Below are 26,018 nucleotides of genomic sequence, written 5' to 3' on the forward strand. Positions count from 1 at the left end.
CAGAGACTCCTACGGCATTGCTTTTAGTATGGACTCTATACATGTCCAGGGGCCTTCCTGTATGTCCACACATGTATATAAGGATATGTACTTACACCCGCCTCGGGTTATAGTCCTGTTTCCATCAGTCTATATCTACAGTGTCCACTTCAGGGGACCTATTAATTACAACTACACTCTAGGGCGCACTTAGTAACAAACTTGTAAGACACTAGGAATGCAATGTGTGTATATATAGATATAGCATGCTGATCTCCTGGTGCGGGATATGTGTATGTGTGTATATGTGTATATATATATGTAATGTAGCGTGCGGATCTCCTGGTGCAGGAGTTTGACAAGTGACTTACTATGTCGGTACTAACTCTTCCTTTCAGAGAGTTTGCCTTTTCATGCAGCTATGTTTATATGTGTGAATGTGTATATATACTGATATATTCCCGTTCCTTGTATGAATTTTCCTAATAATTGGAGAAATCTGTTTTTGCCCCTGACTGGCGTTATCACTACGGATATATCTCTTCTTTACTTGGGATAATTAACGCATTCTATGTCTATGTACAGGTACCTTTCTCGGTATCGATTCTGGTACCTTATATTATTGTCTTGTCGCATATCTCACTACAATAGGTATCTGTAGGTCACTTGGGTACATTTCCTATCAGTACATAGAGAATCCAGGATCTATTCCATCCTCATGGCTTATTTAGTTAATTTACATGAGGCCTAGGGCCACCCGTCGATATAGGCAGGGTCTGGCCTGGGTTGTATCAGATTGTGGGCGTAATACACACTTCACCATTATAAGTGTTAATGTAAGGGTACACTAGCAGACCGTTTTTGGGGTATGTGTAATCTCTATATGGATACATATCCCTAATGGAACAGGCTCAGGTATAGCGTCCTGTTGTACGACCTTCTTGTCTCCATTAACAATTTGCTAGTTTCTACAGTATTTTCTTCTGCAGCATCTCCAGACTGAAGTCCGTGCTGTAGAGCATTGATCTTTGCCACTGAGGCTACTCTCTGTACCTGACGTGGTGGTTTGCTGTGAGATGAATAAGGTCAGTGACATCCTACATAGCGTCCAGAGGGCTTCTGGTCGCTCACAGGTAAGCGGGCTTACCCCACTAATGCCTCGGCAGATGCATTCTTTTTCATGCATCCTGACATAGCTGTTGTTCTCTCTTATGCACCCTAGTTGCTGTCCTAGCAGCCTTCCGCTCTTTTAAATCAGTTGGCTGTACACTTTAGAGCTTTCCTGGTGTGTGGGTGCATAATTGCAACATTGAGATTTGTGACCCTATTCTACTGGAATCTGTTGGGGTTATGGACTGAAGTACATCTATGGGCTAATGCACATCTTTACTATAAAGTGTGACAGTCTCTATGTTCCATACAGGGGGCCTGGTTTGTTTCCTGTTCAGTATCTGTTGATAATTCAGCACACTGACAGGTACCTGAATGGTACCTTCATAGTTGTCCTAGTGCTTTAGCCTTGCGGATGGGATACTTCCCTATATTGGTAGCTCTCCCTGGGTGGAGGTGGCATCCGTGCTCTTTTTCTGCTAAGGGTATCCTGGGTGTTTTCATACTATGTTCAGGCCAGTTGTTGGTACTGATTACACTCTACCATCATGAAGGAAGTTGTCTGCTGTTTGACAGGATGGGTGGTACTGCCGTCTGACCCACTGGAAGGAACTGTAGTCTCAATCCTCTCGTATCCGCCTCTGCCTCATGCCAGTGGGATCTCCACTCGTTGACAACTTCTATGGTTTAAACCTTCCACTGGTTACCAACCCTTTAGTAGTTGGACCTCGAGAATGGTTCAGGGCGACTGTTAGGTCGTGATTCTTGCCTCCTTGTTTGCTTTGTTAGGAGTCTGTGGACAGGTCCAGCTCTGTCTCTGTATATTGGTCTCATTATACTTTTATCTATATGATGTCCCGCAGTGCTGGGATTCTGCTGTCTGAGACTGTTGCAGCTTCCTGTAGTTGTCGCTAATACGGTTTTCTCGAGTTTTGTTCTCATGTTACTGCCATTCTATGGATTCTAGTTGGGGTTTTCTGCTCCCAACGGTCTTGCTTGGTCTGTTTTTGGCTGAGCTTACGGTGTTCTGATGCTTTTCATCTGCGGGTACTCTCTCTAGCCGTATTCCATTGAATTTACGCTGTAAGTTGTGGAATGTCTGTGACTGTTCAGCAAGGAGCTCTGATTGTCTCCTGGCTCTACGACATGCCTCCAGTCTTGGGCTGTCCCTGTTTCGGTTGGCCGGGAGGTCGGCAAGTACTCCGCGCTTCCCACCCGGGAGGTTGGCTTTGGGACGTCCCCACTGTCTTGAACTCCAGTGTCCCCTAGTGGATGAAGGAGAAAACAGGATTTTGGTACTTACCGATAAATCCCTTTCTCCGATTCCACAGGGGACACTGGACGCCCGCCCAGCGCTGCGTTCCTGCCGTTTTGTTGGGTCCTTATCTAGTTGTGTGACTGCATGTGTTCCCTGCAGAGGGTTCCTCTGTTCTTCTTCAGTCGGTATTGTTCCGTTCTGTGGTCTTCTCCTTCTCCTCATTTTCCTATTGTCTACCGTCTCCTCTCGGGCTCAGTTCTTAAACTGGGGCTGATGGGGCATAGAGGGGGAGGAGCCAGTCACACTTCAGAATTATTTAAAGTGCCAGGCTCTGCTCTACCACCGTCTATACCCCACTGTCTTGAACTCCAGTGTCCCCTGTGGAATCGGAGAAAGGGATTTATCGGTAAGTACCAAAATCCTGTTTTTTCTTCTTGCTATCTCTTCAGCTTGCAGAGTCTCAGATTTGGCAGCGTTCTCTTGTCGCTCCCCATTTTTGATTTTTCACCAGGATAAAGCTGATCTTCGTACAAGGGAGGGTTACCTTCCTAAGGTAGTGTCCCGCTTTCATGATAATGAAGAAATTGTTCCAGCTTTTCAGGCTTCAGACTTTTCTGTAGGTGAAGCCTCCCTGGATGTAGTTCATGCTCTCCGTATATATGTGGAGCGTACAAACTCTGTTAGAAAATTAGATTCTCTTTTTGTATTATATGGTTTTCACAATTGAGGATGGCCAGCTAATAAGCTTACTCTGGCGAGATGGCTCCAAGTGACTATCTCTCAGGTCTATACGCAGGCTGATCTTCCTGTCCGGAGCACAGTGACAGTATATTCTACTTGGTCTGTAGGGCCATCGTGGGCATTCAATCGTGGTGCCTCTGCTGAAAAATTATGCAAGGCTTCCACATGGTCTTCTGTCCACACGTTTTATACCTTTGATACTTTTGCCTCCCAGGATGTTTCCTTTGGACGACGAGTTCTCCTTTCTGCTCAGGAGCTTCCCCCACCCTAGTGGAACTGCTTAAGATATCCCCATGGTATCCCTGTGGATCCATATGTACCTCAAAGAAGAAATATAGAGTTATGGTAAACTTGCCTAGATAACTCCTTTTCTTCAAGGTCCATAGGGTCCACAGGGCACCCACCCTGACGCACCTGGCTTCACTGGGTGATTTTATTTCGGTCACAGATTCCCTCATCTTCTCTAAGAGTGTTTCTGGTGTACGATTGTTCTTCCTTCTCCTCTCTCCTTCTCCTGCCTTAGGCTTGTTAACTAAACTGAAGTCCTATGGCTAAGGGTGGGATATATATGGAGGAGGACCCAGGGCATTCTGGGAGCCAAAGCTTTAACTGTTTTGATGCCTGGTCTTCCAACCATAATATCCCCCCATGGTATCCCTATGGAAGAAAGAGTTATCACGGGAAGTCTACCATAGCTCTATATTTTTCAGTTTGTTTTATAGGAACATTTTATGTGCATAATAGGAATATTGTACTGAAGCAATGTATCCTATCCTGTATAAATCATTTATTGTGATTAAATTAGGTTGCATTTCTTTTAAGTAAAGGCTGGATTTATTGTTTTTTTTTTTTTTTTAATATAGTGACCTAGGACAGCGCTACCTATATCTATATATACAATACATACATCTGTATGCAGGGCCGCAACTAGGGGGCTAAGGGGGCACGTAACCTGGATGCCGGACTTGAGGGTGTGCAGGGGAGAGGCTGCCGGGAGGCCAGGTTGCTGCTCTTGTGGGTTTGGAGCCGCATCCCGGCCTTGAGAGGCACAGACACACAGTCAGTCTAATGTGGTGCCAGTCGCAAGCCAATCGGTGCTCGCGGACCGGCAGCCAATCAGCAGAGGCTGCCGGTCCATGATCTCCAATTGGTTCGTGAGTGGCGCCACTTTACAATGACTGCATTACTGACAGTTCCCCAGCGTGTGGCAGCCCCGTCCCGCGCCACCCCCCGAGCTCACCCACCGCACGGCCCTGGCAGGTAAGAGGAGATGGGGCCTTACTGTGGCTTAATGTAATAAAGGCCTTACTGCGACATAATGTGTAAGGGGCATTACTGTGACATAATGTGTAAGGGGTCTTACTGTGGCAGAATGTGGTGTAAGGGGCCTTATTGTGGCAGAATGTGGTGTAAGGGGCATTACTGTGGCAGAATGTGGTGTAAGGGACATTACTGTGGCAGAATGTGGTGTAAGGGGCCTTACTGTGACATAATGTGTAAGGAGCATTACTGTGGCATAATGTGTAAGGAGCATTACTGTGGCATAATGTGTAAGGAGCATTACTGTGGCATAATGTGTAAGGAGCATTACTGTGGCACAATGTGTAAGGGGCCTTACTGTGACATAATGTGTAAGGGGCATTACTGTGGCAGAATGTGTAAGGGGCATTACTGTGTGACATCATGTGTAAGGGGCCTTACTGTGGCAGAATGTGGTGTAAGGGGCCTTACTGTGTGACATCATGTGTTGCAAGGGGCCTTACTGTGTGACATCATGTGTTGTTGTATCTATTTATAGCTATATCCATATATACACCTGTATGTGCTGGATACTGTCCAATAAGGAGAGTGATCATCTATAGTGACCTAGGACAGCGCTACCTATAAATACCTGTATCTATTTATAGCTATATCCGTATATACACCTGTATGTGCTGGATACAGACCAATACAAAATGGTGATGCCTGTTATACAGGCAGACATGAGGACTCCTGCATTGTGTTCTCCTGTTCCTGGTCAGCACCAGGTATATGTGTACAATGTGTATATAGTATATATAATGGGTAGTACAGTATTTGTGTGTGCGTATATAATCTGCTAGAGATGGTAAAACAATCAATCGGCCCACCTTTGTATATATACATTATATAGGGATGTATTAAAACTTTGTGTTGTGACTGATGTTTTATCCTATTGGTCGTTTGTTGTACCCATCAGGCTGATCCTGCTCGTCCTAATGAACATAACTCTGTTTGTCAAGCTGTCAAAGATTGAGCATGCCGCACAGTCCTTCTACCACATCCACAGTCCAGAAGAGAGTCCTGCCAGGTGAGGGACAATCTTATATACGCAGCTGATTTTTTCTTAGGTGTCATCAAATGTAATTTCCACTGACATAGGCTGTAAGTATGTACTGCTAATCTAAATTAAATCTCTTATCCAACTGGCAGAGTGTCTCACCCTGTACTGTACTCAGCAATGCAGCCAGTACATATCCCTAGTCACAGCCTGATCACTGCTCTGTACCCTCCATTGTATGACTCACCCGCTACTGCACTCAGCAATGTAGTCAGTACATATCCCTAGTCACAGCCTGATCACTGCTCTGTATCCTCCATTGTATGTCTCACCCTGTACTGTACTCAGCAATGCAGCCAGTACATATCCCTAATCACAGCCTGATCACTGCTCCGTACCCAACATTGTATGTCTCACCCGCTACTGCACTCAGCAATGCAGCCAGTACATATCCCTAGTCACAGCCTGATCACTGCTCTGTATCCTCCATTGTATGACTCATCCTGTACTGTACTCAGCAATGCAGCCAGTACATATCCCTAATCACAGCCTGATCACTGCTCCATACCCAACATTGTATGTCTCTCACCCTGTACTGTACTCAGCAATGCAGACAGTACATATCCCTAGTCACAGCCTGATCACTGCTCTGTATCCTCCATTGTATAACTCACCCGGTACTGTACTCAGCAATGCAGCCAGTACATATCCCTAGTCACAGCCTGATCACTGCTCTGTATCCTCCATTGTATGACTCACCCGGTACTGTACTCAGCAATGCAGCCAGTACATATCCCTAGTCACAGCCTGATCACTGCTCTGTATCCTCCATTGTATGACTCACCCGGTACTGTACTCAGCAATGCAGCCAGTACATATCCCTAGTCACAGTCTGAGCACTGCTCTGTATCCTCCATTGTATGTCTCACCCTGTACTGTACTTAGCAATGCAGCCAGTACATATCCATAGTCACAGTCTGATCACTGCTCCTTACCCAACATTGTATGACTCTCACCCTGTACAGTACTCAGCAATGCAGCCAGCACATATGTCTAGTCACAGCCTGATCACTGCTCTGTGTCCTCCATTGTATGACTCACCCTGTACTGTACTCAGAAAAGCAGTCAGTACATATCCCTAGTCACAGCCTGATCACTGCTCTGTATCCTCCATTGTATGTCTCACCCTGTACTGTTATCAGCAATGCAGTCAGTACATATCCCTAGTCACAGTCTAAGCACTGCTCTGTATCCTCCATTGTATGTCTCACCCTGTACTGTACTCAGCAATGCAGCCAGCACATATGTCTAGTCACAGCCTGATCACTGCTCTGTATCCTCCATTGTATGTCTCTCACCCTGTACTGTATTCAGCAATGCAGCCAGTAAATATCCCTAGTCACAGCCTGATCACTGCTCTGTATCCTCCATTGTATGTCTCACCCTGTACTGTTATCAGCAATGCAGTCAGTACATATCCCTAGTCACAGTCTAAGTACTGCTCTGTATCCTCCATTGTATGTCTCACCCTGTACTGTACTTAGCAATGCAGCCAGTACATATCCATAGTCACAGTCTGATCACTGCTCCTTACCCAACATTGTATGACTCTCACCCTGTACTGTACTCAGCAATGCAGCCAGCACATATGTCTAGTCACAGCCTGATCACTGCTCTGTATCCTCCATTGTATGTCTCACCCTGTACTGTACTCAGCAATGCAGCCAGTACATATCCCTAGTCACAGCCTGATCACTGCTCAGTTCTTTCCAATTGTAAGACCTTTGCCCGGTAATTTTGGCACCATTTCTCCTATAAAGTCTGCAGATAACTACATTGATAAATGTTCCCTATTGTTGTGTAAGGGCAACTGAATGTCAACAACATCTACATGTGTGTAATTTCCCCTCCGTATTTCACTTTCTATACTGAGCTCTCCCATTTATCCATGTATCATCTTTCTTGCCTGTGCTAATAGAAAGTCTTAGAGCTTCTCATTCATTGCTGTTATATTCTCCAGGTTTCACTCTAGCAATGAGGCTCGGAGTAATAAGGGCCCAGGACCACGATTGAAAGGTGTGCTGCGGGACTCCATTACTACGCTAGAACAGGTGACGCTCAGGAATCTCACTATTATTCTATCTAAATAAAAGGGAGTGGCAGATGTTGGCCCCGTGTAAATAAGTGTAACCTTCCTTTCTAGAACAGTACCAGCTGTAGGTCACATTTGGTAGGTGCTACAGCTCTCACTCTACCCAAAAGCAGACCAGAGAACAGGCCTTGAGAATCCCGCTCTAAAGGTGCATACACACGTAACGAAATTGTAACCAACGATTTTCTGTCAGAATTTCCCTTGAAAAAGTGAACGATTTTTTGAAGTGTAATAATGAACGATTTTTACAACAGTGAACGAAAAATGTTCCTTCCCTTAATGAAAATCGTCATGTTGGACAGTCTGAAATGAACGATCACTACAAACGGGAGCGCTCTTGAACGATTATCGTTCATCGTTATAACTCAGAAACTGAGCAATTTTTTTTTTGACGATAACAACGTTGTTAACGACAAATCGTTCAAAACATCGTTACGTGTGTATGCACCTTAAGGGGTCAGTTCAGTTAGCTCACCCCGCAAGAAAGTACGGCTATATGCCACACTTCCATAGCTCCGATCTTGCAGGGCTGTGTACAAAAATCCACGAGCCCGGCGTGAGGTGAAGTGCTGTTGCCGGTGCGTCCACTCAGTTGCATCAGCAATTTGTCATCCTCTGACTCCGTTGAATCGACCCCGAAGTGAGAAGACAAATACTCCCATGTGTCCTCAATGCATACATACAATAACTCAAACTATTTTGAGGATAGAAATACAAAACAAAAGTACTCTACCCAAACATCCAACCAAAATGATTGATGCCTTCTCTGGGCCAGGTTCTCAAAGTCTGATGGTTTAAGAAGCTTCTGCAATTTAGCCTATCTCAATAAGATGATGAATGGAGATCACACCATGCCCCCTAGAAAAGCACCATCCCGGCGTATGGCCTAGCATGCCATGCCCTCAGCAGTGTTCTCATCTGGTGCAGATGTTTCCTACCTAGGTTACCCATGGCTTCATGAGAGCTTAACACCAGTGTAAGATGATGAATGGAGACTGGACTATGCTCCCTAGAAACGCACCATCCCGGCGTATGGCCTAGCATTCTCATGCCATGCCCTCAGCAGTGTTCTCATCTGGTGCAGATGTTTCCTACCTAGGTTACCCATGGCTTCATGAGAGCTTAACACCAGTGTAAGATGAAGACTGGACTATGCTCCCTAGAAACGCACCATCCCGGCGTATGGCCTAGCATTCTCATGCCATGCCCTCAGCAGTGTTCTCATCTGGTGCAGATGTTTCCTACCTAGGTTACCCATGGCTTCATGAGAGCTTAACACCAGTGTAAGATGAAGACTGGACTATGCTCCCTAGAAACGCACATCCCGGCGTATGGTCTAGCATTCTCATACTGTGCCCTCAGCAGTGATCTGCACCAGATGAGAAGTCTCCTGCCTAGGTTATCCTTGGCTTCATGAAAGCTTAACACCAGTGGATCTCCCTGAACCAAAAAAGTGTACATTAAGTATGCCACAAAATGCTAAAGCTATGGTGCACAAAGACTGGGTAATAACAGACTGAGAGGTAAGCCACATGCAACCAGTGTCTTCAAAGAAGTGAAAGTTCTGGCAATTGTTTAATGGTCTTGAACATTTATCCTGGACAGTGTTAGGATAGTGACCCTTCCGATATGCCCACACCAAGCTCTGTATGTCCCTACTTTCTGGAGACCCCCACTCTGCCCACCAGTCTGAAGAACTTACACTGTCTGTATTGGTTCGATGTGGTTCACATGATTATCCCTTACAAGTGGTCATTAAGCTTTCCAGAGGGCCAGCCATTCTTTGTGTAGAAGCAACCGATCGCATTATGTAATCAGAAATCCACCATCTCTAAGTGATTACACAGTTGAAAGAGCAAGCTAAGCCAGTGATTCCCAAACTGTGCGCCATGGCACCCTGGGGTGCCTTGGGACACTTGCAGGGGTGCCTCAGGTTGGTGGTCCAGTACCAAATCAAATAATTTTTGGTCAATGTAATGTAAATATGTGGTCAAACAGAAGCGTAAACCTGTCCCCCACCACATAACTGAACTTAAGGATGATGCACAATTCACTTAAGTTTACTTAATTTTATTTCTGAATTTGTCAATTACTTTTGGCTTACGGGTGCCGTGAAAACAATTCTGGTACTCTAGGGCGCCGCCATTCAAAAAAGTTTGGGAACCACTGAGCTAAGCTATACTGTACTGGTCATACAAATGACTGCACTGTGCTCACTCTGTGACATCACCATCCAATCACACACTAACCTGCTACATGGACTGTGTGACTGCACTGTGCTCACTCTGTGACATCACCATCCAATCACACACTAACCTGCTACATGGACTGTGTGACTGCACTGTGCTCACTCTGTGACATCACCATCCAATCACACACTAACCTGCTACATGGACTGTGTGACTGCACTGCTCTCACTCTGTGACATTGCCATCCAATCACACACTAACCTGCTACATAGACTGTGTGACTGCACTGTGCTCACTCTGTGACATCACCATCCAATCACGCACTAACCTGCTACATAGACTGTGTGACTGCTCTGTGCTCACTCTGTGACATCACCATCCAATCACGCACTAACCTGCTACATAGACTGTGTGACTGCACTGTGCTCACTCTGTGACATCGCCATCCAATCACACACTAACCTGCTACATAGACTGTGTGACTGCACTGCTCTCACTCTGTGACATCGCCATCCAATCACACACTAACCTGCTACATAGACTGTGTGACTGCACTGTGCTCACTCTGTGACATCACCATCCAATCACACACTAACCTGCTACATAGACTGTGTGACTGCACTGCTCTCACTCTGTGACATCGCCATCCAATCACACACTAACCTGCTACATAGACTGTGTGACTGCACTGTGCTCACTCTGTGACATCGCCATCCAATCACACACTAACCTGCTACATAGACTGTGTGACTGCACTGCTCTCACTCTGTGACATCACCATCCAATCACACACACACTAACCTGCTACCTAGACCCTGCCTGCTCTGGGCTCTGCTCTGCCTGTGAGACGTCAGGAAGGACAGAGCAGGGCTGCGGGCGTTGGCATAGAAGTGCTTGTTCTGAAAAGATCTAACCATTCAGGTTTGTTAAATCTGGGCTGACCGCATTTCCCATCAGAGGTATGTGGAGCTGATGTGAATTTTAGGGCATGGAGGAGATTCTTTCTAAATCGCCTACAAAAGCCCTTCTGTAAATTTACATGAAACTAAAATACTGTGAAAAGGGTGTGAAAAAGCCGTTGTTACATTCTTTTAGAAGAAAAAAACATTTATGCTGCTTTTTCTGATATTTGGGGGCTCATATACAATTGGAGGCACAAGGTGTACTGTATGTTGCTGAGGTTTATGTCTGCGAGGGCCACATGTCGTTGTACGTGAACGGCAGCGACCAGTCAGCCCCCCCCCCCCCATCCAGAAAACACCCTTAACACGATGTACTGCTGCCAATCAGGGCCTGTTTATGGTGTCAACTTGGTTTAGCAGCTTCTGAATCAATAATTGTGATATTTAATGTTTTGTAGCGTAATAAGTTTCTTCCATCCTGTATTTTATTTGCAGCTGAAAAGCTCCCTCCTCATCCTCCAGAAGAGCTTCGATCTCATGAACAAGTCAAGGGGAGAAGGGGCTTCTGGGAGTTAGCACTGCGCAATGGCCGGTGTCTGTCTGAGGAGAGACCACAACAGCCTAACCTGCAGAGAGACGTGGCGTCAGCTGAATAGAGGACCTTCTACTAATCCACAGCAAGGAACGTTCTGGAGTTTACAGCGCAGTCGCCGTGACGATGGCGACGATTTGTGTCTCTTCATTTTCATCCTCTAACTTATTTCTGATTTCATGTTTTTTTTTTTTGGCTTGTTTGTTATTGTAAAATATTTTTTTACTGAGTCCATCTTTGTAAATTCCTCAGATTCCCGTCACATAACAGCTCAGGTTTTACGCCGGACTTTGACGAGTCTATACCTTAATTTTAATTGGTCGGGCGTGTTCTCCTCACTTGAAAACGGGGGAAGGGAGGGGTTTACCGAGTTATCTCAGGGTGATACGTTGGTACAATAAGTTGTCTGTATGCAGGAATTTTATTGTTTTAGTCATATAGAATCAGACCGAAATATGTATATATGGCTTTTTGTTTTGACTGTTTACTATGTGTTATTTAAATTAAATTAAAGGACACCTATTTTGTTTACAATGTAGCGTATCTTGCAGGTTTTTTTTTCACAGTAATAATATGAGAACTATGAATACCCTTAAATTGCTAGAGAGAAATAATCGCTGTCCAGACAATAATTGTGGTTCCAAAGCACAAAAAGTTTTATTGCATTCAAAAAGAAAGGTCTAGCACAATCAGATCAAAGGCAATTAAATACAGAAAATAATATACAGCCCAATATATACCCGTGCGCACTGGTCCCAGCATACAATCATCAGTCCAGAAGCCTGTGGTCATCCAAGAAGAATGGCTTTATACTATAACCAGTACGCAAGCTATATACCCTCCCAGAACAAAGAAACTAGTTAGCAGGTTTCCATTGGGTCTTGCTCGTGGACATTCTGGTACGATGCAGGTCATTGGACAGTTTATATAGCATCACTAGGGGTATGTCCCAGATCCTCAGATGTTGCTTTTTGTGGTTTTCCCACTGAAGAACTGGTTTAAACTAGGGATGTGCAGGCTCGGATAGGTTCGAGTTTGCACGTTGAGTTCGGATTTTTCCCTCCAAAAAAACGGAACTCAGAAAGAGGCTAAACGTCATCTTGCATGGACGAACATCATCATTCCTGGACAAAAGTCCAGGAATGATGATGTTCGTCCATGTAAGATGACGTTTAGCCTCTTTCTGAGTTCCGTTTTTTTGGAGGGAAAAATCCGAACTCAACGTGCAAACTGGAACCTATCCGAGCCTGCACATCCCTAATTTAAACTAGTAAAAAACACTTCATACAGCTTCACATTCTAACCACTAATTTCATATAGTTCATATCTTGCGAACACATGATGCGATTTCCTTGCGGGTTGAACCGGAAATCTGCAAATAAACAGTGATTTAGAATGGTACCAAACATGATATGTCTACTAGCTTATGTACCTTAGATATCGTATACATTACATTTCACAACATAAGTATTCGTTAAAATAACCTATAATATTAAGCTTTTAATGTGGAGGAACCTTTTTATAAATGTTGGTATGTGTAAGTGTGAGAATATTGCGTAAAGTTGCTAATATGCGTGGTGCGTTTATGTGTAGAGTGCTTTGATAAACAGCACAATTGTGCGCTGTGCATCTTATATATTTTTATATATTTTTGTTTTATTTAATATGCATATGGGGTATGGTAGAACTTTCAACAATATGCGGTAGCAATGCAGACGCACAACGCAAATAATCGAATAAAGCATCGTACTCAATGGTTTCGTGCTGACAACGCAAGATGGCATCGTCAGGGGCAACACAAGATGGCGTCGCCCGATATTGACTTAAGATCTGGTCGTCTCAGCCAATCATCCGGCTTCGACAGAACGCATAGACTCCTGATTAGGGAGACTTAACAAACATAACACCATTCCTTCCTATTGATATTTTGCTGGATCATAAACACAAGGGCTTGGTAATTGGACAATGAACTGGGGACCTGATTCAGACCCACTCGCTAAGATGCGTTCGCTCGTAGCTGCCGATGGTTCGCATTGTGCGTACACATCGCAGTGCGCGAAGATCGGGAAACATTCGCTCACTGTGCATAGACAGCCCGGCTGAATGAGTGACAGGAGAAGCCATTTGTGGGTGGTGACGGGGGCTGGCCATTAAAAACGGGGGAGTGGATGTGCGAACGCAGCCGTGCCTGAGCTTCTTAATGCTGTTTCAGAGGCGTGCATACTTAAGCTACAGCGTCATAGTACACGTCACCTGGCTGGATTTTACACTGAAGTGCTCGCAGTGCTTGCGGCAGGGTATGGTCAGTCACAAGTGCTGCGATCGCATCCGATGGTACCCGATGTTACAGATACACTTCCTGGAGATGACGTGGGCATTGTAAGACCAGCTGGTGGGCGTCTGCATACACAATGCGATTGTACGCCAAGTCATAGTGGGCGTGCTGATGCCTTGCCATACGATCGCCTGCTTTGAGGAATTTGCATACACATCGAGTGAACGCATCTAGCGAGCGGGTCTGAATCAGGTCCTAAGAACCCAGCTCACAAAATGTTTCATTGTTATATTTTCCATTGTACTTTTTACTAACGTATATAAGAACCAGTTCCTTACAGATCGATACTGCCTGTACGCCAAGGCCATAATCTATAGTATAACTGTATCTCCTGCCCTTCCTGAAATATGGGGTAATTAGAAGAATATATTAGAGGCCACTGATGTGACCGTATAAAGGCTGAGGTCTCATGCAAAGTGATTTTCTACAAATAGAGCAACGTTTCGGGGACTTGTATAATCCTATAGTAGGGGCACATTATGCCTCTTCATGTTACATGTGATTTATTGCTAATTAAGGGCATCTTCCAGAAGTCATTATTGTGCGCCTGATTCGTGTGGCTTGTACTATACACCCCACAGTCACTTGTAAAGCTGTTAATGAAGTCCTGGTGTGGCCTATTTGTCAGCAGGAGCCCAGCGGTGGTGACGGATACACAGGGATGTGGCTGAGTTGGTTTCCCTGTGTACTTTGCCCAGTATATTACACAATTCCCCTCGCAGTATATCCTGTCACAGAGAATGTATAGTATGGGTTTCTCAAAACGCCTCTAGTTTCTATTGACGGATATAGGAGAACCCTGGTGGCTCCTGAGGAGTCTGATCGCCAAAATAGGACTTCTACAGTATGACTGGATGTTTGCCATTTATTTGTGAGGAATGGTGGTGCCCAGCCCCTGTTCCCTTGTGCCAGGTGTGACTAATACGGTTCTAGCTTGTAGAAGACACCTGCTGGACGGCTCCATAGCCTGCAGTGGGACAGCGACACCTGCTGGCCGTACGAATAGTAGCACACCAGCCATGGTAAACTCTAGTCTAGTGTGTTCATTGCCCACATATGAGGCCCCTGAAATATAGCCTGTAGCCACCTCTGATATGTCTCCTCAGAATGAAGGGTGGCCGAGGACCGGATATACGTAATGTTACTGCCAGTCATTGCACATTTCAGCACTGAGTATCTGTTCCCCTCTGCTGGGACGGTTGGTTTATATTGGGCGTGTATACTGTAAAGGTGCCTACACACTTGGCGATGTGATCACGATCCAACATTGTGTCTGATTTTCCCTTGAACTCTCCCCAGCAGCTCCCCGGCAATCCTGGGCACGATTTGGTGTTAAAAACTGACCAATGTGACAAATCTGAAGATGCCATGTACGGCCTGCGGGGACGCGCATTGTGATCGTGAGTGGACACTCACAATTTGGGATTATTTTACACAATTTGTCGTCACGATGCGTCGGAATCGGGCAAATCGTGTAAAATATCGCTAAGTGTGTAGGCACCTTATCCTGTTAGAGACCTGTTGAATTAATGATGACAATTGAATGTTGGACTCCCATAGACTTCTTTCCATAAGGTTAAATGAACTGATTCCCACTTGTCCCGTTATTTTGGGATCATCTGGTTGTTTAGAAAGAGTTTAACAAATTGGGTAGAAAAATAGGGACCTGACCTGGAAATCTGAGACCCATTGGATGGATGAGGACTGTTTAGTCTGGGTGAGATTGGGCGACAGTTTCTATAGATCTCCCGCGCCGCACGCCTCCACGGTATCGCAGTATGGATACCGTGGATGACACGTCCTCGGTGGAGGACGTGTCATCTTGTCAGCAGAGCGTGTTGGGATGAACGCAGTTTCTGCAAGTTCATCCAATCGTCCCGTCGCCGCATTCAAATCTAGCTCTGCTGATATCCACCCAAGTCCGAGCCGGTCCGTGAGCATTTTGGTGCCCTAGTCTAGATTTTAGCTGATATCTCTTACATTGCAGCCAGTCCCACTACTGTGCCCATTGCCTCCCCCCCCCCCGCCGCATGCAGTTATGGCGCCAGGGCAGGTGCAAGGTTTCAAGACTCCCCAGGCGAAGGTTCACAATTCCGCCCCTGCTTCACCCAAACATCCGACCGGCCCCTCGCATACACTTCCTCATCCACTTCAGCCCCCTAATTGTACTCACAAGTCAGACTACAGTTGCAAAGAGATTCACACGTGCACAGGGAAAAATACAAATTAACCCCCCCCCCCAAAAAAAAATAAGCTTATTCAATTTACATCTGATTCTAAGGACTTTAAAGTTTAAATAAACTATATAACAGTCCTGTCCATGTTATGTAATAATAATAACACATACACCTGTTTAACCAAAAAAAACATACTTTCATAAGCCTAAAAAAAAAAGAATTGTATATATATGTATTTATTAGGATACAAGACCGTGTTATGAATAACAAACGCAGCAGACTATTTGCAAAAATAAAATAAGTGTATTTGTAAAACTTTATAATACAGAATTTAAGTAATACAGCATATATTGCATTTGTTTAGCTGAGCGACTTCTCACCTACAAGGAGGCTGACATTTCAGGGTATCTGTGTCCTTTTACCAAGACCTCTGACAGCAGGAGAGATGCAGAGTGGTATAGATGCAGGAACCTACATACTGTATGTACCATATCCCCCAGACCCCTATCTGCCCCACATGTGACCAGGGAGCCCTGTGCCCTCACTCACCTCTCAGCCTCCAGCAGCAGGGAGGGGGGTGACACAGATGTGTGTACAAAACTCAGCCAACAAAAGTAAATAATTGCAGGTGCTGCGTTCTTGGGTGGACACAACACAGTCAGGGCCGCCATTAGAAATTGTGGGGCCCGGGACTGCCAAAATAGGCTAGTACCACCCCTTGTGCGGCTGCAAACCACTCCTTGTGGCCCTGTATATCGATATGCAACTGCACATGCAGCATATGTGCCTGGTTTGCTGGTTGTATGCAGTTCCCCCTATAGTAGTACCCCTTATGCAGTGCCCACTAAAGTAATGCCCCTTATGCAGTGCCACCTAAAGTAATGCCCCTTATGCAGTGCCCCTTACGCAGTGCTGACTAAAGTTGTGCCCCTTATGTAGTGCCCCCTGTGGTTTTGCCCCATAAGCAGGCCCCCAGCCCAGTACTTGCCTAACCACGCTCCAGCTGCCGCACCACAGCTGCCTCTGAGTTGATCTGACGGCGCGCAGGGCAGGCTCGCTCCTCACATCGCGGGTGACGTCATGACGTCACCCGCGCAGTGCATCACTGGGAACGCTGGCCTCTGAAGCGTTCGTGCTTCAGAAGCCAGCTTTCCCAGTTCACAGATTGAAGCAGCAGCAGCAGCGGCGGGTTGGGGGCGTAGGACAGGAGGCCCCTTTAGCTTGCATTGGCAGTAGCGGCGGGCGGGTGGTTGGAGTTGGCCGGGCCCCCCTTCTCTGTCAGAGTGCCCGGGCCCGGGACAGTAGACCCCCACAGTCCCCCCCCTGCTGGCGACCCTGAACACAGTACTTACCTCCAGCCTGTCACTCTTCACATGCAGCTGCTGCTCCCTCCCATCACAGCACAGGACAGCTCCTCAGCTCAGTCTGTTTTAGGGATGGACATCAGAAAAACGATGGTTAGCAAGTATTTTCTTCTTCACCATAGGGCACACAGGGTCTACGCTGGGATATAGGGAGCCAGGTGGAGCCTGGGCACCAACAAACAGGTAATTTCTTCAGAGATGTGCAGCTCAGGCTCCTCCTCCACTATACCCTGCACCAGCCCCGGCTCCTCCTCCCCTATACCACACCCCCAGCCCAGGCTCCTCCTCCCCTATACCCCGCCCCCAGCGCAGTCCAGTTTGGTGCAGCAGGAGCATGCACCTATAACTGGGGCTGCTGCTAATTCAGCCTCATATTTCTTCATATTATTTTATTTTGTATTATTATTGAGTGTCAGCGCCGCTCTATTGGACGCCTGCGCTGCCACTCTACCAACCCCTGGCGAGCGGACGCCGGGGGCATTGTTCAGGTAAGAGCGGCTCGCTGCTGCAGGGAGCCGCATCAACGCGGCTGTCACCGCAGGTGTGGGGACCACAGACTAAGTGGGAGGCTGGGTGTTACTCAGACACTCAGCGAGACGTCCCATCTACTGCTTCCAACCAGGAAGCGACATGGGCGGCCAACTTGTTGCAGTTGGTGGATCGCCTTACAGTTCCCGCGTCTGTCCTTCCTACTTTGGGGGTCCAAGCCACCCCTGTTATGCAGCCTCATTTGCAGCTGCGTGCGCCGGAACCCCCATGGATGAGCACCTTCTCACAGTCAGTGCAGGGCTTAGCTCAGGGACTGTACTTCCAGACGCAAACCGCCGAGTCGTGAGAGCTCTGTCACCCAGATGGTTGAAGTTTCTGTTTCGGAAATCTCAGACCAAGAGGAGAATTCTTCCAATGCCTCTGAGGATGAGGATTTTTCTGTTCAGGAAGTGCCACTCCCTGAAGTAGATGTTGCCTTAGTTAGGGTAGTCAGATCAGGCCTTGCTATTGAAGACGAAGAACCGGCTCCTTGACCCAAGATGCCGGTTTTCAAACATCAGATAAGGGTCTCATGGAGTTTCCTAAATCTAAACAACTTGAGGAAATAGGAGCAGTCCAAGCCTCCGCTAGTAACAGGCGGTTTCAGGTCTCCAAGCGCATTGCGTCCTTTTACTCGCTTCCTGCTGAGGATGGGAGTCTCCTCAGCCTGTTGATGTGCACGTTGCCCATCTCATCTACCCTTCCTATTTCCAATACAGCTTCCCTCAAGGATCCGACGGACAGGAAGTTGGAAAATTTCCTTAAAGGAATTTATACACATGCAGGAGTTATCGCACGTCCGGCCATGGCGTCTGCATGGATGGCTAAGGCGATTAGCACTTGGGTGCATGCCCTGGAGGAAGGCCTTACATTGGGGACCCATGGCGATCAGCTACTACCTATGGTGGCGCATATCAAGCAGGCTGCTTCCTATCTGGATGAAATGGCTCTTGACACCAGCATCTTTACTTTCAAGATGTCTGCTTCTTCTGTGTCGGCCAGAAGGGCCCTCTGGCTGCACTCCTGGCGCGCAGACGCGGACTCTAAGAAGGCCCTAGAGGCCCTTCCTTATTCCTGTGAAATTCTATTTGGACCAGAATTGGATAAAATTGTTGCCACGGCTCCTTCCGCCCAATTCTCAATCTCAGATCCCTCAACAAGTATTTGCGCTCCATCATTTTGTCCTTGGAACCGGGAGATTTCATGGCCTCCTTAGAAGTCCAGGATGCTTATTTACATGTGCCTATCCGACTCAGACACCAGCATTTCCTCCGGTTTGCAGTCAAGGAGGATCACTACCAGTTTTGGGCCTTGCCCTTTGGTTTTTCCGTGGCTCCCGTTCACAAAGGTCATGGCAGCTCACGTGCGCGCAAGTGTATCAAAATTCTCCCTTACCTGGACGATCTTCTTATCCTAACCAGATCGGATATGCTCAGAGAGCACCTTCACCTCACAATGGATCTTCTACAGTCGCACAGGTGGGTCATCAATTGGAAGAAGTCCTCCTTGACTCTGGCCCAAGAGATGCTCCACCTGGGGGCCCTGTTAGATTCACTAGTTCAGAGAGTGTTTCACCCAGTGGACAAGATTCGGGATCTGCAGGACAGTATTTGAGGGTTCTTAATTCATCGCCGTGTGTCAATTCACATCTGCATGCAGATCCTGGGATTGCTGGTCTCCACCTTCGACACGGTGGAGTACACCCTGTTTTACTTCTGGCGGAGATTCTGACTCATTGGAATGGATCCCATCTACAAAGCAAGCTGCAGATGATAATCCTATCTCGGGAGGTTTGTCTCTTCCTTTTGTGTGGCTCCAGAGTTCCCACTTGGACAAGGGTCACCCCTTCTGGATTCTGGACTGGGTCCATGGATGCTAGTCTTCATGGGTGGGGAGCTGTAACCTGCCAACAGTCTTTCCAGGGTCGATCAACATCCTGGAACGTCGAGCTGTCTTCAGAGCCCTCTGTCTGGCTCAGCAATTCCTTCAGCATCGTCCAGTCCAAGTACAGTCTGACAACGCAACGTTTTCATTCCAGGGATCCAAAATTAAGAAGCGGAATTTCTAAGTCGTCAAGATGTCCACTCCGGTGAGTGGGCCCTTCATCCGGACTTCTTTCAGCTTCTAGTTCATCGTTTGGGCTTGCCAGCAGTTTTTCTGATGGCATCTTGGTACAATCACAAGTTACCAAAGTACGGATCTCTCACCAGAGACCCGGGGGCTCTTCTGGTGGACACCTTGGCAATTTGGTGGACTTTAAATCTCATGTACATATTCCCTCCGATCTCGCTTCTGTCGAGGGTTCTCCACAAGTTCAAGTTGGAAGGTGGCACTGTGATTCTGGTAGCTCCTGATTGGCCGGGATGGGCTTGGTACGCAGATCTTCTGAGCCTCTCCATCAACACCCCACTAAGTCTTCCTCCATGGCCAGATCTTCTGTCTCAGTGCCCGTGTTCTTTCTCTTGGATCTGACTCGCCTCGCTTTGACTGGGTGGCTCTTGAGACATCAGTCTTGAGAGCTAGAGGTTTTTCACGGGCAGTCATTCGCACCATGTTGAATGCGCGGAAACAGTCTTCCGCCAAAGTTTATCATCATATTTGGCGCACTTCTCCTGGTGTGCTTCCAGAGGTTTTAACCCCAGATCCTTCCAGCTTTCCCAAGTTCTCTGGTTTCTACAGTCCGGCCTGGATTTGGGTCTTAGGGCTCGATTCAGACACACTTGCTAGGCTGCGTTCGCATGCAGCCTGCCGATGTTTGCAATCTGCGCATGCGTATGCATCACAGTGCGCGTGCCGAACTAGTCCATGCGATCGGGAAGCGTTTGCTCCCTGTGCATAGACAGCTCACTAGAATGAGCGACCGGACATGCCGTTTGTGGACGGTGACTGGTTCGTCGATGGAAACGGGTGGAGCGAACGCAGGCATGCCTAAGCGTCTTAACGCCATTTCAGAGTTGTGCATAATTAAGATGCAATGTCATAGTACACGTCACATGGTTGAAATACACACTAAAGCACTCGCAGTGCTTGCGGTAGGGTATGGTAAGCTACAAGTGTTGCGATCGCTTCCGATGGTACTCTATGTAACCGATGGTTGCATGCACTTCCTGGACATGATGTGGGAAAGTGGGCATCTTAAGACAGGCTGGTGGGCATCTGCATACACACAGCAATCGCACGCCAAGACATAGTGGGCATGCTAATGCCTTGCCACGTGATCGCGGATTTGCATACTTTTGCTGCGTGCAAACGCATCTAGCGAGTGGGTCTGAATTGGGCCCTTAGTCTGTCTTCCTTAAAAGTACAGGTCTCTGCCTTTTCGGTTCTCTTTCAGAGACAGATTGCCTTGAAGCCAGATGTTCGTACCTTCTTTCAGGGTGTTCTCCACGTGCAGCCTGTGTTTTGTTCCTCTGGTGGCTCCGTGGGATTTGTCCCTGGTGCTTTGGGCTCTTCAGGCACCTCCCTTCAAGCCTTTGGATTCGGTGGGCCTTCGTTGGCTCACATGGAAAACTAATTTCCTCCTGGCTATTGCTTCGGCTCGGAGAGCATTAGACTTGAGCTACTGTCATGTCACACTCCTTTTTTGGTCTTTCACTCGGACCGGGACGTTCTTCGGACTAGGTTACCTTCCTAAAGTGGTTTCCAGATTCCACCTCAATCAGGAGATTGTGGCACCGGCCTTTCAGTCTCCGGAAGATTCGGTGGATGAGGCCTCTTTGGATGTTGTAAGGTCCACATCAGTGTCAATTGTACCAGGGAAGTCTGATTCCATTTTCATACTCTATGGTTTCCACAAGCGTGGTTGGCGGGCTACGGAGCAGACCTTAGCCAGGTGGTTACGCTGAACTATCCGCCATGCGTATGTGGCGGCAAACCCCCCGACCGTGGTGACTGCTCATTCCACGAGGTCAGTTGGTACCTCTTGGGCAGCTCGTCATGGCGCCTCTGCGGAGCAGCTTTATATGGTGGCCACATGGTTTTCTGTTCACACGTTTATCCACTTTGCGTGTGATAACGTTGCCTCCGCGGATGCGGCCTTTGGGCGACGGGTACTCAGTGCAGCTCAGGAGCGTCCCTTCCCTTAGGGGGATTGCTTTGGACGTCCCCAGCGTAGTCCCTGTGCCCCCTATGGATAGGTGAAGAAAAAATGGAGACTTATGTCTCACCTGTTAAGTCTTTTTCTTCGAACTCCATAGGGGACACAGGGCGCCCACCCTGACGCACCTGACTGGCGGGGTTTTTTTTCCTCGTTTTCTGGTTTCCCTGTTTGCCTGCCTTGGGCTTTCCAACTTGACTGGCCTGCTTGGGCTGACGGCTGGGTATAGGGGAGGAGGAGCCCGAGATGCACATCTCTGAAGAAATTAACTGTTTGGTGCCCAGACTCCACCTGCCACCCTATACCCCAGCTTAGTCCCTACGTCCCCTATGGAGTTCGAAGACATGGACTTAACAGGTAAGACATAAGTCTCCTTTTTTCCATCGAATACCGGGAACTCTATGGTTGCCAGCCATCGGATGCAGCTTTCCGATGGCTGTGAGGCTCCGCTCCCCGCCAATAGTCATTTAAATATTTTTTGCCATTGAATTCTTTTGATATGATGGTTAGTTACCATCACATCGAAAGATTCACTGGTGGAATCCCGGCCATCATTTGATCCCTAGTCTGTCTCATCTAGGGGGTGGAGCTTCTCTGGCTGGGAGCGAGGGTGTGGGGGGGCACAGCAGGGAGTGGGTGCTGCCGAGCTGGCTGTGTACACACTGAGAGACGGCATAGCTCGTGTGCGGCTGGCCCAGGGAGCAGAGCAGGGGAAAGCAGTGACCACGCCTGCTAGCACCCGCTGCTGCCACTGGCATAATGAAGATGACGTACTGTATGTCTTCATCAAAGACATGCTTATGGTAGACGGACTCAGCGGCGCCCTATAGTGGCCGGTGCCCTAGGCAGCTGCCTAATGGAAGTGCCGGCCCTGTATGGCACTCTAGTCATTTGATTATATGACCTATGCCCTTTTATCTATGTATAACAAAGTCAAGACTAAGGCCCTCATTCAGAGCCACTCGCTAGCGGCAGTACGCTCGTTCCGAGCGATGTTCGCACATCTGCGCATGCGTACGGTTTTTAGTACGCATGCGCGAACCAGTCAGTGCGGCCGAAAATCATTTGTACGCAATATAGCGAGTGCCTGCTATTTTGAGTGACAGAATGAGGCGTATGTGGGTGGTAACAGGGGAAGGTGCTTGAAAACGGGGAGTGGAGATCAGATCGCAGGCGTGCTTAAAGGTCAAAACGGGCGTTTTATGGGTGTGCATAATTAATACAGCAGCGTCAATGACCACGTCACTTGTTTTTTTTTAACTCAGAACTGCTCGCAAAATAGCGGTTGAAAAAAACCAACCACAAGAATAGCGAGCAGTTCATATCCTGTTCGATGTACTCGATTAATCTAATAAATAGCGGACATGACGTTTTTATCAAATAAACGAGCGTATGTTTTGCTCGCTCGTTCAGACTTAGAGGTGTGAACAGACTGCAATGTGCGAACGGATCATTTGCATAGCCACCCTTTGTTTTTGAACGAACGAACGCAAATAGCGAACGGCTCTGAATGAGGGCCTAAGTTAGCCTGTTCCCAGCAGTGCCTACTGTGTTCTACACAGTATTACCCAAATTCTAAGCTGGGTGCACAAGCGATGCGCCGGCCGTTCCAATTTCACTTATAACCATCCGATCCCAGGTTTCCTGGCACCAGCAGTTCTGGCGGCCATTCTGAGGGTCTGATTTAGAGCCGCTCGTAAGCGGCCGCTCGTTCGCTCTGAGCGATGTTCGCACAACTGCGCATGCGTATGGGTCGTAATGCGCATGCGCAAACCAGTCATTGCGGTCGGAAATCGTGCGCTCGCAAAACAGCGAGGGGCTGCTAATTTGATTGACAGAATGTACCGTTTGTGGGTGGTAACGGGGGAAGGTGCTTGAAAACGGGAGATCCGAACGCAGGCGTGCCTAATGGTCAAAACGGCGTTTAATGGGAGTGCATAATTAGTAAAGGAGCGTCATCGACCACGTCACTTGGTTGTCCTTTAGCCTGAACTGCTAGCAGTGATAGCGGTAACAAAAACCTACCACAAGCACTGCGAGCAGTTCAGATGCCTTTCGATGTACCCGATTAATCTAATAAATACCGGAGATGACGTGTGATGCGAACGGCAAAGGGGCGTCTTTACAAAATAGCGAGCGCATTTTTCGCTCGCTCGCTCAGACATAGAGGCATCAACAAACCGCAAAGATCGAGCGCTCAATTTAAATAGCCGGCCCCTTTTTTGGAACGACCGTCCGCAAATAGCGTACGGCTCTGAATCAGGCCCTGAGTTATCTTAGGCTCACTCAGATGGCTGATGGCTGCCCAATCGTGAGCTGATGCAGAATCCCCAGACGCAGCGCTCGGATCTGCGATGCCGGCAGTGGCCGTCTTTTGCCTTCAGAGACCTCCTGCGGAATTACCATATATTCTTTTTTTTAATGGCTGCTGCGTCAAAAGATGCATCAGCGAGGATACGGCTCTGAATCCGGTCCTATACGTGGTTGTGCGCACACACTACATGGTGTGCTACATCGTATCGTCACATCTGACGTGCAGAACATCGGATGGGACGCTGCGATGAACGATGTGTGTAAATGATTGACGGGCGTACACCCTATACCAGAGGGTTCCCACGTCCTCAAAGCACCCCAACAGGGAAAGTTTAGAGATATCCCTGGTTGAGCACAGGTGGTTAAATCAAATTGACTGAGATACTAATTAAGTCACCTGTGGTCAAGCATGGATATCATTAAAACCTGGACTGTTTGGGCGCCTTGAGGACAATCTTTGTGAACCTCTGCCCTATACTATAGTCATGCAGTTTGGACGCAGGTGGTATGATTGCACGATATATCGTTTAGTGTGTACCCAGTTTTAGAGGTAAGAGGACATTATACTCCTGGCGTGAAAAGGACTAGTGGTGGCTTTATCTCTTTCTACATTTCTGGATAACAGCAAATATTCTCTGTATACTATGCCCCTTTTCAGCGGCTGGCTGGCAACTTTAGCCTGGGGGCAAATGCATGCAGGCGGCCCTGGCAGAGGAGTAGCGTGTAGCCAGAATATGCGTGCTACGGCAACCCCCTCAAGTGTTCCAGGGAGGAGGCGGGTCCATATGGGATTAATGTAAGGTAAAAATAAAGATTAGGGCAGCCCCCTGTCGTAGTGCCCATATGCAGTGCCCCCGTGTGCCACAGGAGAGAACACCCTTATGCAGGCCTCCAGTAGTGCCCCCAGTAGTAGTCCCCCCCCTTGTAGTGCCCCCAGTAGTAGTCCCCCCCCCCCCTTTGTAGTGCCCCGAGTAGTAGTAGTCCCCCCCCTTTGTAGTGCCCCCAGTAGTAGTAGTCCCCCCCCCTTTGCAGTGCCCCAGTAGTAGTAGTCCCCCCCCTTTGTAGTGCCCCCATTAGTAGTAGTCCCCCCCCTTGTGCCCCCAGTAGTAGTAGTCCCCCCCTGTAGTGCCCCCAGTAGTAGTCCCCCCCCCCCTTGTAGTGTCCCCAGTAGTAGTAGTCCCCCCCCTTGTAGTGTCCCTAGTAGTTGTAGTCCCCAGTAGTAGTAGTCCTCCACCCCCCTTGTAGTGCCCCCAGTAGTAGTAGTAGTCCCCTTATAGTGCCCCCAGTAGTAGTAGTCCCCTCCCCCTTGTAGTGCCCCCAGTAGTAGTAGTCCCCCACCCCCCTTGTAGTGTCCCCAGTAGTAGTAGTCCCTCACCCCCCTTGTAGTGCCCCCAGTAGTAGTAGTCCCCTTATAGTGCCCCCAGTAATAGTAGTCCCCTCCCCCTTGTAGTGCCCCCAGTAGTAGTAGTCCCCCCCCTTGTAGTGTCCCCAGTAGTAGTAGTCCCCCACCCCCCTTGTAATGTCCCCAGTAGTAGTAGTAGTCCCCACTTGTAGTGCCCCCAGTAGCAGTAGTCCCCCCCTTGTAGTGCCCCCAGTAGTTGTAGTCCCCCACCCCCCTTTGTAGTGCCCCCAGTACTGCCAGACCCCCCCGCAGTAGACACACATAATATAAAAAACTAAATAAAATAAAAAACACCTGAATCCCCGCTCCCGCCGCCGCCATCTGCTCCTCCGTCTTTCCTCCCGGGCCGGGCCGCTCTGCATTATGGGAGAGACGTCATATGACATCATGACGTCTCTCCCATTGCCCACTGCGGGAGCCGGAAGATGGAGCGGCTCCTGCAGTGGGAGCAGCAGCAGCTAATGAGAGTCTGGCAGACTCTCATTGGCTGCTGCTTACAACAAACACACAGCTGCCGGAGCCGGCGGCTGTGTGTTTGTCAGTGTAGCGCTGACCGAACTCCGTCCGGTCAGCGCTATACA

The 26,018-nt window shown here is 47.9% G+C and overlaps 1 protein-coding gene across 1 annotated transcript in view; it reads left to right on the plus strand.

Moving 5' to 3' along the window:
* Nucleotides 1–11,756, plus strand: part of GRAMD1C (GRAM domain containing 1C) — a 237,016-nt gene extending 225,260 nt beyond the window's left edge. The window contains exons 16-18 of the mRNA XM_088450779.1: nt 5,307–5,417; nt 7,408–7,498; nt 11,126–11,756. Of these exons, the coding sequence (XP_088306905.1) occupies nt 5,307–5,417; nt 7,408–7,498; nt 11,126–11,206 (283 nt within the window). The 3' untranslated portion in view covers nt 11,207–11,756. The remainder of the gene's footprint in view (nt 1–5,306; nt 5,418–7,407; nt 7,499–11,125) is intronic.
* Nucleotides 11,757–26,018: the final 14,262 nt, after the last annotated feature.

The sequence above is a fragment of the Taudactylus pleione genome, unplaced genomic scaffold, assembly GCF_031769625.1.
Source record: "Taudactylus pleione unplaced genomic scaffold, aTauple2 ptg000523l, whole genome shotgun sequence".
In the NCBI taxonomy this organism is placed as follows: domain Eukaryota; kingdom Metazoa; phylum Chordata; class Amphibia; order Anura; family Myobatrachidae; genus Taudactylus; species Taudactylus pleione.